We start from the raw sequence: 14,508 nt of genomic DNA, 5'->3' as shown, positions 1-14,508 counted from the left end.
ACACAGACACAGTACTGCCTATATTTAGTTATTAGTTTTTTCAATTGGTTATCTAAAAGGAGATTAAAAACAAACAAACCCTGATGACCTCTCCTATTTTTTTCTTATGATTTGATACAATAAGATGTATTTTTTAATTAGTTCTCATAACTCCACAAAAAATGAAACCTATACATCTGACCCATCAATAGAAAATATATGGAGCTCAGGTTTGAATGATTGGACTTTAGTCGTTCCCTGAGCTTGGTTGTTTTCCTGCTGCTTACTATATTGATAATATTCCCAATATTTTGGAGAATGAAGTTTGCTAGTTGCCATACCAGTTTTGGTTGGGGTGTGGTTTCTTCCCTGATGGCCCTTTATTAGATTAATTTTTTTATTGTTTACCTGGTGTTGTTTCCTGCTTCTCTGAATGTTGACACCACCTAGTGTCCGTGTGGACTGAGATGGTTTATAAATTGTATAAATAAACAAAATCAATTCCTATGTGCAAAGCAAGATATTAATAAGAGATAGACAAATATATTTCAGACTGATTATAAAATGTTATTCAAATTCTTCCTCTCTAAAATTAAGACTTCTGAAGCACACCAACCAGTTTAAAATACCACAACATATGTTCTTTTAAAATTCCCTAACCTGTTTGTATTTATAAATGCTAAATGTCTTGAGCCAGGATATCTGAAAGCAGTGAGATAGCTGCCAATATAAGACTATCTTTGAAGATATGGTTTTATCTTCCACCAAAGAAAAAGTTCAGATAGGTAGATACACAAAACACAGCTTTTGAAGCAACTCTTTGTGAAATGACTTTGTAAAAAAAAAATCCCCAAGATATACTTAGATAGGAATAGCATTTAGATTTATATACCGCTTCACAGAACTTTACAGCCCTCTCTAAGCGGTTTAGAGTTAGCATATTGCCCCCAACTTTCTGAGTCCTCACTTTACCAACTTTGGAAGGATGGAAGGCTGAGTCAACCTTGAGCTGGTCAGGATCGAACTCCTAGCAGTGGGCAGAGTTAGCCTGCAAAACTCCATTCTAACCACTGCACCACCATGGCTCCTAGATTCCATTCCTACTAAATTTTCATAAAAATCCTATCAATGACTTCTAAAGGGTTTTACTATTGTTTTGACTTTTTAAATTTTGTGTGCATTTAGGTTGTAATGTTATTACATTACTGTTTTAAATTTGACTTTTGCATACAACTTTATTCCATCCCGGAAGATGGAGCAACAAAGAAACAGATTTAAAATACTTAAATGATTTAATACACATATTTAATACATAGAATTGATTAATTAAATCAATCTTGAAGTAATAAGGGTCTCATGAAAGAAATGATCTAAAACAGCGGTTCTCAACCTGGGTGTCGCGACCCCTTTGGGGGTCGAACGGCCATTTCCCAGGGGTCGCCAAAGCCCTCTCTCGCCCCCCCCCACGCCTTCACTCACCCTCATCCTCTGCCGGATCGCCCAGTCGCCGTTCGCTTACCCCGCCCACTCCCAATCTATTGCTGCCTCCGGAGTCCCCGCTGATGGCTAGAGGGGAAAAAAACTTTAAATTCTTGTCGCGGGGCTTCAAAGAGCCGCCCTACTCTCAGCTGTTTTGCAGAGGGCTCTGTTGCTAGCTAGCTGCAAAGAGGTAAATTCCTGGAGCAGATTTCCCCCCCTAGCTATGCTGAGAAAGGGAAATTGAAAGTAAGCAGGGTCTTGGCTGCAACGACAAAATGAGGCAGAGAGATTTCTTTTTCCTCACCAAAAAAGGTAGGTGCAAACTGCAAACAGTGGGAAATTTAGGGCAAGAGGAGGTTCAAGATTTTAAAACACAGAAGAAAAAAAAGCTCTATTTAACTAGGGAATTGTAATAATTGAGATACTATTAATTGTATATTGTGTTGAAAGCAGAAATGGTTAAGTTGTGGTTTGGAGGAATATATGGGGGAAATTATTTGGTTTATTATTATTGGTAAATATAATTAATTGATTTGTAAGAAATTGGATTGCATGAAATAATTGGAATATTCATGTTCATATTGATTAATATACAAAAAAGGTAGCTATATAACTACTTGATTTATATTAAAATGTTGAATTTGTATTAAACAACTGTATTACATAATTAACCAATGTGAGGATGGTTATAAAAATAGATGACAATGGGAAGGGGTATAATATAGAATAGAAGGGAAAAATTAAATTTGATTAAGATTAGAGATGAGGATGAAGGGTAATATTGGTTTTTTAAAAAATAGATGAGGAATAAATATGGTAAAAAGGAAATATAAAAATTGTAAATTTAATTGAAATGACTAAATACTGTGTTGGAAGAAATATCCTTCTGAGTTCTGCTCCAAGTGGGGAAAAAGACACTGGAAACATGGAGACTGCTTGGAAAGATGGTTTAATGGTGGACAGGATCACATGGCTTGATGGGGCCCATTGTGTTAGTTTCTGTTGCTATTGTGTTGCAAATGTCCTTTGACAAAGGATTGAGTTTCTGCCTCTGGCCCATTAACAAAGGGTGGGGGGCAGGAAGGTGGGAGTTGCTTTGTCTGTAAAATATGCTTCTCCATTTCTCATCCAGGTAGGGAAATATAATATTCTGCCTTCTTAATATTTCCCAAAATATTTCATTCTTCTAGGAAAGGGGTGGGTGCTAACCTCCTACAACTGTTTAAATTTGTGAACCGGCCAAATACTCTGTTCAAAGAAAATACGTTGTATGTTTGTATGTGTGTTTCTAATTATTGCTATTTATTGCTATTTGTTCTCTTTTATTCTTTAAAGTTTAACAATTCATTCTTTATCTTAATATCTTAATATTTGTTTGGGGTTGGCTTTCTTCCCTTTCATCTTTTTTATTGTACAGCAATCTTTCTGCTCAAACCTACCACCTCTCTCTTTTCTTTTCTTCTTACTTTCTCTTCCTCCCCTTCTTCTTCTCCTCCCTACTTCCTCTTCCTTTCTCCTTCTCCTCCTCTCTTCCTCCCTCTCTTACCCTCACTCCTACTCTAATTTCCCTTCCCTTCCTTCATCCCTCTCTATTGCTGTATCCTTTTATGCATATGGACTACTCAAAGGGCTGAAAAAGTTATTTTTGACTGGTCCTCGCACTTTTGACCAGTCCTCGAATTTACGACTGTCCTCACATTTTACGTTTTTTGCCCTATCTTATACCATGTTGAAGAGAAGCAGTTGTGAAATGAGTGACATGGTTGTTAAGAATGCTGCACAGGCATAAATGTGAGGATGGTCATAAGTGTGAGGACCAGTCAAAAGTGCGAGGACCTGTCAGAAATGACTTTTTTCAGCCCTCTGAGTAGTCCCTATACATATAGCCATGGCCACCCGGTCACATGACCAGCTAGCCACGCCCACCCAGTCACATGACCTCCAAGCCACACCCACAAAATAAGCCACGCCCACAGAACCGGTAGTAAAAAAATTTAGAACCCACCCCTGGTTGGGGGTCACCACAACATGAGGAACTGTATTAAAGGGTCGCGGCATTAGGAAGGTTGAGAACCACTGATCTAAAAGAATCATAGGCAGATAATATAATAATAAGCCTCACTTTGAGAATGACCTTTGTGCTGCCACATTAGCTTATATCAGCACCTAAGCTCAGCTGAGTTGATTACACTAATTAAGAGTTAAATGAGTACTTTGTCTTAGTTTCATGAGAATCATGCCATCATTTCTACATGAATTAAACTTAGGCTAACATGAACATGTTAAGAGCAAAATGATAACAATACAGGTAGTCCTCGACTTACAACAATTCATTTAGTGTCTGTTCAAGTTACGACGACACTGAAAAAAGTGATTAACCATTTTTCACACTTTATGACCATCACACCATTCCCATGGTCATGTGATTTACATTCGGATGCTTGACAACTGGGTCGTATTTATGATAGTTGCAATGTCCCAGGATTACGTGAGCATCTTTTGGGGAAGCCAGATTCATTTATCAACCATGTTACTAATTTAACAATTGCAGTGATTCACTTAACAGATGTGGCAAGAAAACTTGTAAAATGGGACAAAACTCACTTAACAAATGTCTCACTTAGCAAGACAGAAATTTTGGGTTCAGTTGTGGTCATAAGTCGAGATTACCTATATTTTTAAAAACTGTCAACTCTATAAAGGCCTCATAATGGTTAAAATCCCTTTTATGATTATATAATCTCTTAGTTTGATACACAGGTCTTACACATGACCTTGGGACACTGCATCCATCATAAATATAAGCCAGTTGTCAAGCATCCCAATTTCCATCATGTGATCATAGGGATGGTGTGAATGTGAAAAAGTGATGTCACTTTCTTCAGTGCCATTGTAACTTCCAAGAGTCACTAAATGTATGGCTATAAATCAAGGACTAGCTGTAACTCCATTTTCCACCTCTGTTCATTTCCAGTAATTAAGATGTTCCAAGACATGTAGGTAGATATGAGTAAGTCATACCATGACTTATGAATTTATCTAGAAAAACATTTTATTCCAGATGTATGATGTACCTGGAAGCTAATTGCCTGTAATTCTCTAGTTAGTGTGTGTGTGTGTATATAGCATCATGAACTAATTACATCAATTTATCTTATTTTATTATTTATTAAACCTGTGTGACATCCATCTCACCTAGAGGTGACTCTGGATGGTTTACAAACGTTAAAAGCCACTAAGCATGAAAACAATAAATAACCATAACCATAATAACAACAACAACAATAATTTACAATTAAAAACAGTGGGAAGGAATGGAGCAAGATTCACACAAGTTATTGCTATTTGAGAAAGGAGTATAGACTTTTTCAGGCTAGTCGTGAGAGAATTATATGAAATTCCTTCCACATAGTAGCAAGATGAAATATGGGAACTGGTTCTACATTATGTAGAGTCTCTGGGATCTTGCTCTTATATCAGACTAATGTGAACTACTACTTCATCTTGTTGCTGTCAAATGATGTATTCTGGCATCTTGCCTTGATCATATTCCCTGCGCCTTGGACTCTGAATTGTACATAGAGGCTTGTTCAATAGAATGCTACCAGTGACTCTACTTCTACTGGAGAGATGTGATCACACACTTAATTAATTGTGTCACTTTACCACATACTCATCCATCTTTAAAAATGGCATTTAAGTTTGAAGTTACCTTCAAAGCAACCCTCTTGCTAGGAAAAGTATCCCTGTTTTGCATTCAAATAACCCAAATAAGAAATCTGTCATGTTTACGGATATGATTCTAGATAGGAAATAATTACCGGCAAGGAATTTTAAATGCAGAGCACAGAGATTGTATTTTTATATTGATTGTTCCAATAATGAATATAGAACTTCAACAAGTGAGTGTTGGGGCCAAGGTTAGATTGACAGCTGCTTTGCTATGAAATGAGAATTGGCATTCAGCTAAAGGTACAATCTTCTAACTTGGTTCCATTTCTTTTTAATACTGGCAGAATATTATTACTTAATACAGAGTGAAAGTTTAAACAAAAACCTAAATGAAGTGAACCCAGCAATGCCATTTTTCCAGCTCAAAGAAATAATGGAAATAATCCTGCTGAGAACAAAAAGGAGCATGTGGTCACATGGTTTAAGATTTTAAATGAAATCAGAAGGGTATCAATGATTCATTAGGACCTGTACAACTGGAAATGCAGTGAAGCAATTGTATGCTTAGCTGCTCCCTGTATTCGGTCAGCAGTTATGTTATTAAAGATTGCAGCATATGAAGAATTTGGCAGAAGGCTCATGATTAAGTAATTCCATGGCCATTTAGAACACAATAGTAAGTAATCAATATTCTAACAGCCAGTGCTAAGCAGCTAAACTCTGAAATTAACTAGCAAGGTTAATATCCTGTTTACCATTCCATGAGAGGACTTTTGCTTCTGCAATTTCTCTCTTCTTTTTCCTAATATACACATGAGAGCTACTACATAACAGATTTTCAAGGTGCATAGGAAGCCACAGAATGAGGGAAACATTACTTTGCAGATAGACACTGCTGGGCAAAGCTTTTCAGCATTATACACAATTTAGCCACTTAGTTTAATTTCATGTTCTGATCAATGCTTTTTGTTGTTTTTATTCAAGTCTGATGGAGGATTTGCCACCATTAAGCATATATTACAATTATTATATTGTAATAGTTTTTTTCTTCAATGCTAATGTCAGTAGCCTTCATTCAGAACAATCTATATAACAGAACATCAGATTTTACAATGGGAAATGACTATTTCTAGCTACCAATTAGACAATAATATTCCCTCTAAGTGGTATTTTTTACTGGTTTGACATATAAGAAAGTGAAATTTATTGTCATGCATATGCTCATGCATTACTCAGCAGGGTTAGGAAAGAAGCCTAGAGTTCAAGCTATGTAATTGCTCTAAAATATAAGGTTTGCCTGCAAAATTTAATCAAAATGATTTCATTAAAGAACCCTCAAATTTCCATCTGTAAAATATGATTTAATATTTCTTCAAAATGAACATGTGGCAATCCCAAGCATATGAACTATTCAAAGTTCTATGAAGTTATGTTCAAGTAAACCTATCAAAGATTGCATCATTGATTTATTTGGTCCTAGTTAATACTTGGAAGTATTGGAAGGATCACTGGAAAACTGAAAAACATTACAGAACAAGGCGAGAAACATCAGAATTATGCCAAGAAGATTACATGAACATATAAAAGACGCTAACCTGTAACTAAGTATAAGATAATTGATTCTAGGCTGAAATTATCCCATAATGGTATTTTCCTACTTTTAAAAATAATTAATTTTAAATTCTAAGTTAAATGAACTTAGCCAAAACAGAACTCATTCAATTCAGTATCAAATGACTCCAAAAGAAAGTTTATTTGCAGCTTCTACAAACAACAAATTTGTGGCCCAATTATTTTAATAAAGAGCCAGTTTGGTGTAGTTGGTAAGGCACCAGGCTAGAAAACCAGGAGACTGTGTCTAGTCCCACCTTGTGCATGGATAATTTTAGGTCAGTCATTCTCTCTCAGCCCAACCCAGCTGGCAGTGGTGTTGTGAAGCAAATAGGAGGAGGAAGGAGTATGAGGTATGTTCACACCCTTGGAGCTATATATAAAAAGGGAAGGATAAAAATCTAGTAACATATTTTTTCAAAGCTATGCAAAGAGCCTTACCTTTAGGTGAAGTCTTAACTACCAAGAAAGAAAGAAGCAACAATACTCCATCAGTTTCAGCTTCCTGAACTGTATGTTCTAACTTAGTTTTCCCATAGCAATTCATACTTTGTATGAATTCATACGAAGTAATTCATACTATGTATCTCTAAGAGATATACAGAAAACTTGGAAGTAGGCAGCTCTGTTGATTACAACACATAAATAACATATGATTCCTTTTCTTCAACAGTTTCTATTCCAGTTGGTAATTATAAAATCTATAGTTTTTTAAAAAAATATTGCAGTTTGCCATGCTACAAGGCATGCCAATTTTTTTAACTTTCAATTTCGAAACATTAGGGGTGCTCAAAAGTCATGACATGCCTTGGGGATTGTAAAAATATTTTGGTTACTTTAATATAACTTAGATGTGCTTGGTAAATAACTACTTCAATGTAACTTTTTAACATTTTGTTTGTTTCATAGTCTGTCACAGGTCTATGGAGATTCTCATTCATCCAAGTCATGGTTGTCCCATTTTTTTGTTTTTCTTTGAAAACGTGTCACTTCTCTTCAAAGAAGCTTCTTCAGTTTTTCAGAAAAAGCAGTTTGCCTTGTCCCAAATCCTTTCCCTTTTGTACTACATCTTTTACATCCAACTGAAGGCAAAGAATGCCTCACTACTTACTTCTTTAAAGTGCTTTGAAATGATTTTTTTCCTATTTAAGAAAACACTAACAAAAACTATTTGTTTCTCATAAACAAATATTAATGGCCCAATAGTAAGCAGATTGGGAAAAGTTTGAGAAAATGATCTACAACCATACAAATATATCTCAATTGGTTTTTCTTGAATAAAAAAGTTCCCCAGCTAGATTTGTTATCCAGCAAATATTGGATTAATATACTCAATATTATAACATCTATGCTATATTTGAAAATTTTCACCCCCCAGAGTAAAACTGAATTGATGTAAAGCTTGAACTGAATAGGTGATATATTCTATCACTGGCTAAGTAATGGACTTATCTTGTATCAGAAAAGAGATGAAGCAGCAACCCTCAATAGATTTTCAAACTCTGTTTTATAACTGTTACAAATCGGTCTCCACAGAACAGAATAAAGACTATATTCTTTGTTCTCAAATACTAGTAATATCTCTCATTGATTTACACAAAATAATTATGTACTCAACAGTGTTCTTCAATACCATGGAAGACTATGAAAGAGCGAACTATTTGCAAACATTTCATCACACACTTAATTACAATACGGTTTCTACGCATAACATTGCTTTCTCATTAAATATTATATACTGGTTAACTTATTCAGTGAAAGTATTTAAGAATATATCTAAGCCCTCAAAACTTTTCTTAGTATGCTCTCTACTGAAAATGCTTATCTTAATTTATATATGAAGGATTTCTTTCCCCAAAACCATTTCTATGGAAAGTAGTTTTACGCCAGTTCTTTAAATACGGATTCATTAAAGAAATAAAAAATCTGGAGTGAGGAAAAATGGTAGTTAATTTAGAATAAACAAAATTTTTCTTTTAAGGAATAATGCTAACTTTTCCTTTTAAAATTAATTCTGTATAAGAGACTTGCAAATCATCAGCATCGCTTTGTGTTTTTCAATACAGATTGCCTCATTTTTGTTAAATTACTCACACTGAGGCTTCATTGTGGAAAAAGCAATTCCGTTTTCACTGGATCAAACTTACAGAGATGGATGCAACTGTTGATATTTGAAATATGACTCACAGAAATTATGCATGATACTTTGACAAAGAGGCTATAAATGTAAATAATAAAACAGCTTAAATTGGGATGGAATACTGTGATTTTCTCCTTATCTTCTGTTGGATATGCATAAAGGCTTGTTAGACAGTTTCCAGAACCATTATTTTTTAGGCTAGTTCTTTTATCTGGAGTTGCTATTCTTTCCTCTCACTGAATGAAACATTTACATTCTTTTATGATTGGTGTCATTTAATTTCAATATTTTCTGAGAATTTCTTCCAGGTTATTTGATTTATTGACAAAAACTACAAGATGACTTATATAAATGCTTTTAAGTATTCTTTGATTAAATGAACTTTTTTTGTAGTTTCTACCAATCATATTGTTCATGTTGATTTGGGCTGTGATTGAGGGTGGAATTAGCGACATCAAATGTTTTATTTACTCACCAAACTCTCTAAACAAGCAAAATGAAGTTAAGACTATTTTTTTTCTGAAATGGAAAATAGCCCAAGTTACATCTTTTCTTGCTTTCTTTCTATTAAAGTATTGGGTTGGTGTTTTGTTTTGTTTTTTTAAATACCATTTTGTCATTTAAAAAAAGAAAAGACAGAATGACAGGTAATCAATAATTAAAGCATCACCCTATCACAAGAGGAGAAACAAAACTAATGAAACTAACTCAACAGAACATCATGGTATCAAGAATAATAATACTAGTTAAAGTTACAAACAGAATTACTTAAATTAGCATTACTATTCCATGGGCAACATTTACTGATCATTAGAAATTATATAAAAATCCTTAGGTTGGCCATAGGTACAATATTGTAGATAATAAAAATAATAAAAAGTTGCCCTTATATCTAGTTGACTCCTGGAGATTATTATTTATCTTTAATTCTTAGGCATGCAGGATTCTTTCTATGGTACACAACTCTAAGCAGAAAACACTCCACCTCTGTAGCAAAGTTTAAAACAATACACAAACAGTCTGCAAATGAATGTGCTAAGAAAACACTATTCAGTTAAAAAAAAAAAAGCACTGCTTGCAGAAGGGTGTTGATGCTACACTCCACAAACACACTTCCTGGAATAAGCAGTTCTTAATGGTTGGGAATTCCATATTGGTTGGACTTGCTCTGAACTCAGGAGGAATGACAGAAGGGAAAAGGCATGGTGATATTTAGGATGCCATTCTGGCAATGGCATACAAGTGGTTAAACTCCTCTTTCTGAACTCTTTATCACTGCAAATAATCTGGTTATGTATTCTTCTAAAATGATTCAGAAGAGGTGGTATAGAAAGAAGAGAGAATGAACCAAGTGACTTTTTGAAAAGCAGATGTATCGTTCAAGGTTTCTGCTGAGCCTTAGCACTACGATGCAGCTACTTTCAAGGGAGGTATTAATGTAATGAATGTATAGGTTTTATTATTCTTTCCTATTTTTGAACTTTTAAATTTTAAGGCACACAGAGTATAAATTGTTAAAAAAAACTTTTTTCAGCATCTCTTTCTGCACTAATAGAACATGTTTCTGAATTCTTCAAAATAAAGTAAAATAAATAAAAAAATGTATCTTAAAAGTTTTCTGAACTAGACTAGGTGTCCAGGTTTTTTTTAAAAAAATTCAGTGATTACTATTTCATAGAGAACTACTTCGCATACTCACTCACCCTGGCTTTTTAATCAGATATGCCATTTATTTTTAAAACAAACATGTAATTTTAAATTATTTTTTTCTTTAATGTCTTGAATAATAACAGTGTCAAATCTACCAAAGAATTTTTTAAAAATCAGCATTACGGATGTTATTCTTCCAAGAAGCAGAAATATTCTATTTTGGCTCATAAACATTAGAGGTGCCCTTAAAAAATTGCCCTCTTTTTATAGAACCACTCCAGCAAAGCAGTGTGATCAAAGCTATTTATCTATGTGATAATTTAGGACCTGCCTGAGTGGTGGCTTGACCTTTGAGAGCAGGGCAAATATTTCCAAGAAATAGAACATGCTGTAAACTATTTTGTCAATTAAATGGAAACCAGTCTAGCATTGCCATCAAATTAAACATTAGTCTGTAACAACCTGTGGGAGAGATTGCTCTGCAGAGTCTCTCAAGCCTACGGTTGAAACCACCATTATTCCTTATGGATTGCAATTATCCAGAATGCAGAAAAAAAGACAGTTGGGCTGCTAGAAACATCCCACAGCCCTACCTCTCTTTAAGCAGTCAATATGCCAAAAGAGACAAGGGCGCCTTTGAAACTTCCATTCCCGATTGCCAAGCTGCAAAGGACTAGAGTGCCTAACACATCCTTCCCTTCCTGACCTTTCGGTCTCCCTGCAATCTTCCTCCTTTTTTTCTTTTCTTCTTCTTCTTCAAACCATCCGATCCCGCATCTTAAAAGCGGGAGGCAAAAGAGGAGCTCAATCTCAAACGTCAATCAACCCGCCTGGCGCCTCCCTCCCGCGGCACCGCTTCTCTGCGCTCACCTTGTGATCCAGGACGCTGATGTAGCCTTCCAAAAGACGGTCGGCGAGGCCGGGAAAGGGTCGCGGGGAGGCTGTACTCGAGGGCCGCTGGCTTTCCGGCTTCTGAAGCGGGGTGGTCGCCGCCACCTGCTGCTGGACTTGCTCTCTTAAGGCCCTTCTGCCGCCGGCACCGTCACTGCTGCCGCCGCCGCTGCCTCCGTTCCCGATGCTGCCGTACATAAGCAACAAGCTCGTGCACATGGTGGTGAGCGCTAAAGACACAGCCAGCCCATGGCGCTGTAAGGAGGGAGGGGCAAAGAGAGGCTGAGAAGCCGCTGGACACACAGCTCGGGTCAGGGCTGAGCTGGCGAGAGGCGGGCAAGTGAGGGGGGGGAAAAGCGCTTGGACCTCAACAGCACAGCCGGACTGCGGCGGCGGCGGCAAAGTAACGCTGCTCGGCCGCCGGGGTCTCTCTCTCGCTCCCGTGGAACGACTCGCAGCGGCGCCTAAACCTGCCTCCCTCCCTCTTGATTTCCCGCCGGTTTTGCCCCCCCCCCCGGCTTCTCCCAGCAATTAGGCAATGCCGCAAACGGCCGGGCGGACTCTTGGCCGGCTTGACCGAATTGGCAACGAGGCTGGCCATTCCCTCCCTCTCTTTCTCTCTCTCTCTTTCTTCCCCTCAGGCTGGCGAAGGGAGCGCACACACCCCTCGGTGAAGCGGCTCGCAGGCTGTGGAAGTTTGGACTTCTTCTGGAAGGGCTGGAGGGATTGTTTCTTTTTTAAATATATATTTATATATATATTTCCCTATAAATTCGAAATAAAAGGGAGCTGAGGGACTGCGGGGAAGAAGGTCGGTCGTTCTCTCGTCTCGTTTTTGCAATTAGGGGCGGAAAGACCCCGCGCGCCTATGCTTATTAGCCTTTTTTTTGCAAGTTCCAAAGCAAAACGCGAAAAGTGCACTTGGAGCTTGCAACGCGTCGTCCTCTTTCCTCCCTTTTTACTCCCGTCGATTCTTTGCCCCCTTTTTTCCTCCCCCCCCACCTCATCCACACCCCTCTCGGGCTCGGCCACCTTTTCCTTTGGCATCCCCGCCGACCTCTCAATTTTGGCTTTGCTTTTGGAATGTATAGATTTGCAACCCGCCTTCTCTCTCCAAAATTAAGGCGTGAATATATAACAAATGTACATATATAGCCTTAAATGGTTAGGTGGAAGATCTATTTGTGGTTAAATGGTTAGGTGGAAGATCCATTTGGTCTGCTCGAAAGACCAAAATCGTATCCTCGCCACTTTTAGGATTACCGAGGGCGACCCACATCCCTGCATTTCAAGCCGGACTCTTCTTCCCCGCCAGCCCTACAGACCCCGACGCTGCGCTGCCCCCGCTTCCCAAAGAAAGGCAGGTGCCGGAAAGTTATTCGCCTCTTCCTGCGGGTTTTGCCAAATGCCCATCGGCAGCACACCCACCAGCCCCGGCTAAAATCACAAATCCAGCCTGCCGGAGAGTCTCCGAGAACGCCCGCCAGTTCCCACGCCGAATCTCACGGTCTCGTTTCAAGTCCTCGCGGCGATCTGGGATCCACGGACTTACCATCAACGTCTTCATTTTTGTACTCCCCCCGTCCTTTATACCGCGATCTCAGGCTCGAACATCTGAAATCACTTTTTCTCCTACGGCTTCCATGGCAAAGGAACCGGCGACATAGTTTCTGGCGGGAACAGCGAGCGAAAATCCAAAGCCGCGGCGAGGATCGACCCAACCTTGAGCCGGCGAGAGAAAGCGCGGCTCTTGCAGAGATTAGAGGCAGAATTAAAACTGGACCCTTTTAGAGACTCCCAGTGATCTGCACAAGTACCGCCTGACGAGGCTTTCTGGGTCCTAAACCACACCTTTTCCTATGCCTTCTCCCACTGAATTTCAGTTTGTTGTAGAAATTAGCAGCTTTCCATTGGGTTTGTTCCTAGCTACCAGTCTGGAAAAAAAAAAACCCTCACTTTATCAAAGCAGGAATCTGGTGCTATAAAGGAGAAATGTCCTTTGGGGTGGAGACACCATCCAAGCAGCCCCAGATAGCAAAAGCTGTAGGTCTGGGTAGGGGTGGGGGGTTCTACAATTTCTTATTTAATCAGTAGGCAATTTTGTAATCATCAGCAATGACATGCTTTCAAAACACAGCAGTAGTATTTGTAAAATCCTGTTTTAAAGAAAATGTTCTAATTATATTATTTCCCTCTTTCCTATAAAAGTTTCTTGGCACTAGTAACCATCCCTCAAGATTTATATTTGAACTATAATAACTTGCTTACCACATTAAAACATTAAAGTCGCCTTGGTTGTTATTTACGAGGTTGCTCTAACATCTTTCTAAACACTAAAATAAACATTTGAAATATTGCCATTGCCTATTCCTACAGCAAGCTTGTCTATATCTTACTTATTTATTGCTTTATATTTTAAGAAGGTATGACTTATCTATAATCTACCATCCAAATGTATATCTAATTAATAGCATATTATATGTTTTCATATCAGTCCTTTAAATTAACAGTTTATTTAGTTTTATTTACTGTTTTCAAGTTTTCAGTTGTGTAAAAAAAATATTTTGGCTTATTTCATGCGTTTCTTGCATAGAGCCTTAGGTGAACTAAAGTCTACAGGAATTGGTAGATTCTTCTTATTCCTGTAGCTGATATCTATGCAGGAATTGGTGGATTCTTCTTATTTCCATAGCTGATGTCTATGCAATGTACTTCTTGTTGTTGTTCTTTCTCCTTGTTCGGTTGAAGTAGACCTTGCTGGGCCAACCTACCCTTGAGCAGCATTATTGTCCTATAGTGTGATCAAAAAGTGCTCCTAGAGAAATTGTGAAAGATACACGGATCCAGAGCTAATGTGACCCAACTTTCTTCTTCATCAGCCAAACCTACTAGTCCAAAGAAGATCCCAGGTGCCACAAGCAAACTACTTGACAACTCTTGTAACCTGCCCCACCAAGATCAGCAAGCAAGAGAACAGGAAAAATACATTGTGCAGAGGGGTTATAGCATGAGCCACTAATAACGTTATATTTTTTTTATTGCTGTGAAGATATATTTTAATGTATCTTTTTTATAAAAAAATAATT

General features: G+C 37.7%; 1 protein-coding gene across 1 annotated transcript in view; it reads right to left on the bottom strand.

Annotated features, from left to right (window-relative positions):
• The window catches only part of ST6GALNAC5 (ST6 N-acetylgalactosaminide alpha-2,6-sialyltransferase 5), an 80,628-nt gene extending 67,294 nt beyond the window's left edge, over window positions 1-13,334 (bottom strand). The window contains exons 1-2 of the mRNA XM_034437026.3: window positions 12,975-13,334; window positions 11,402-11,677 (exon numbers count right to left, since the gene is read on the bottom strand). Of these exons, the coding sequence (XP_034292917.2) occupies window positions 11,402-11,677; window positions 12,975-12,989 (291 nt within the window). The 5' untranslated portion in view covers window positions 12,990-13,334. The remainder of the gene's footprint in view (window positions 1-11,401; window positions 11,678-12,974) is intronic.
• Between the last annotated feature and the right edge of the window lie 1,174 nt (window positions 13,335-14,508).

Source organism: Pantherophis guttatus, chromosome 3 (genome assembly GCF_059756535.1).
Source record: "Pantherophis guttatus breed Tessera chromosome 3, ASM5975653v1, whole genome shotgun sequence".
Lineage (NCBI taxonomy): Eukaryota > Metazoa > Chordata > Lepidosauria > Squamata > Colubridae > Pantherophis > Pantherophis guttatus.
This window is presented reverse-complemented; position numbering and strand designations above follow the sequence as displayed.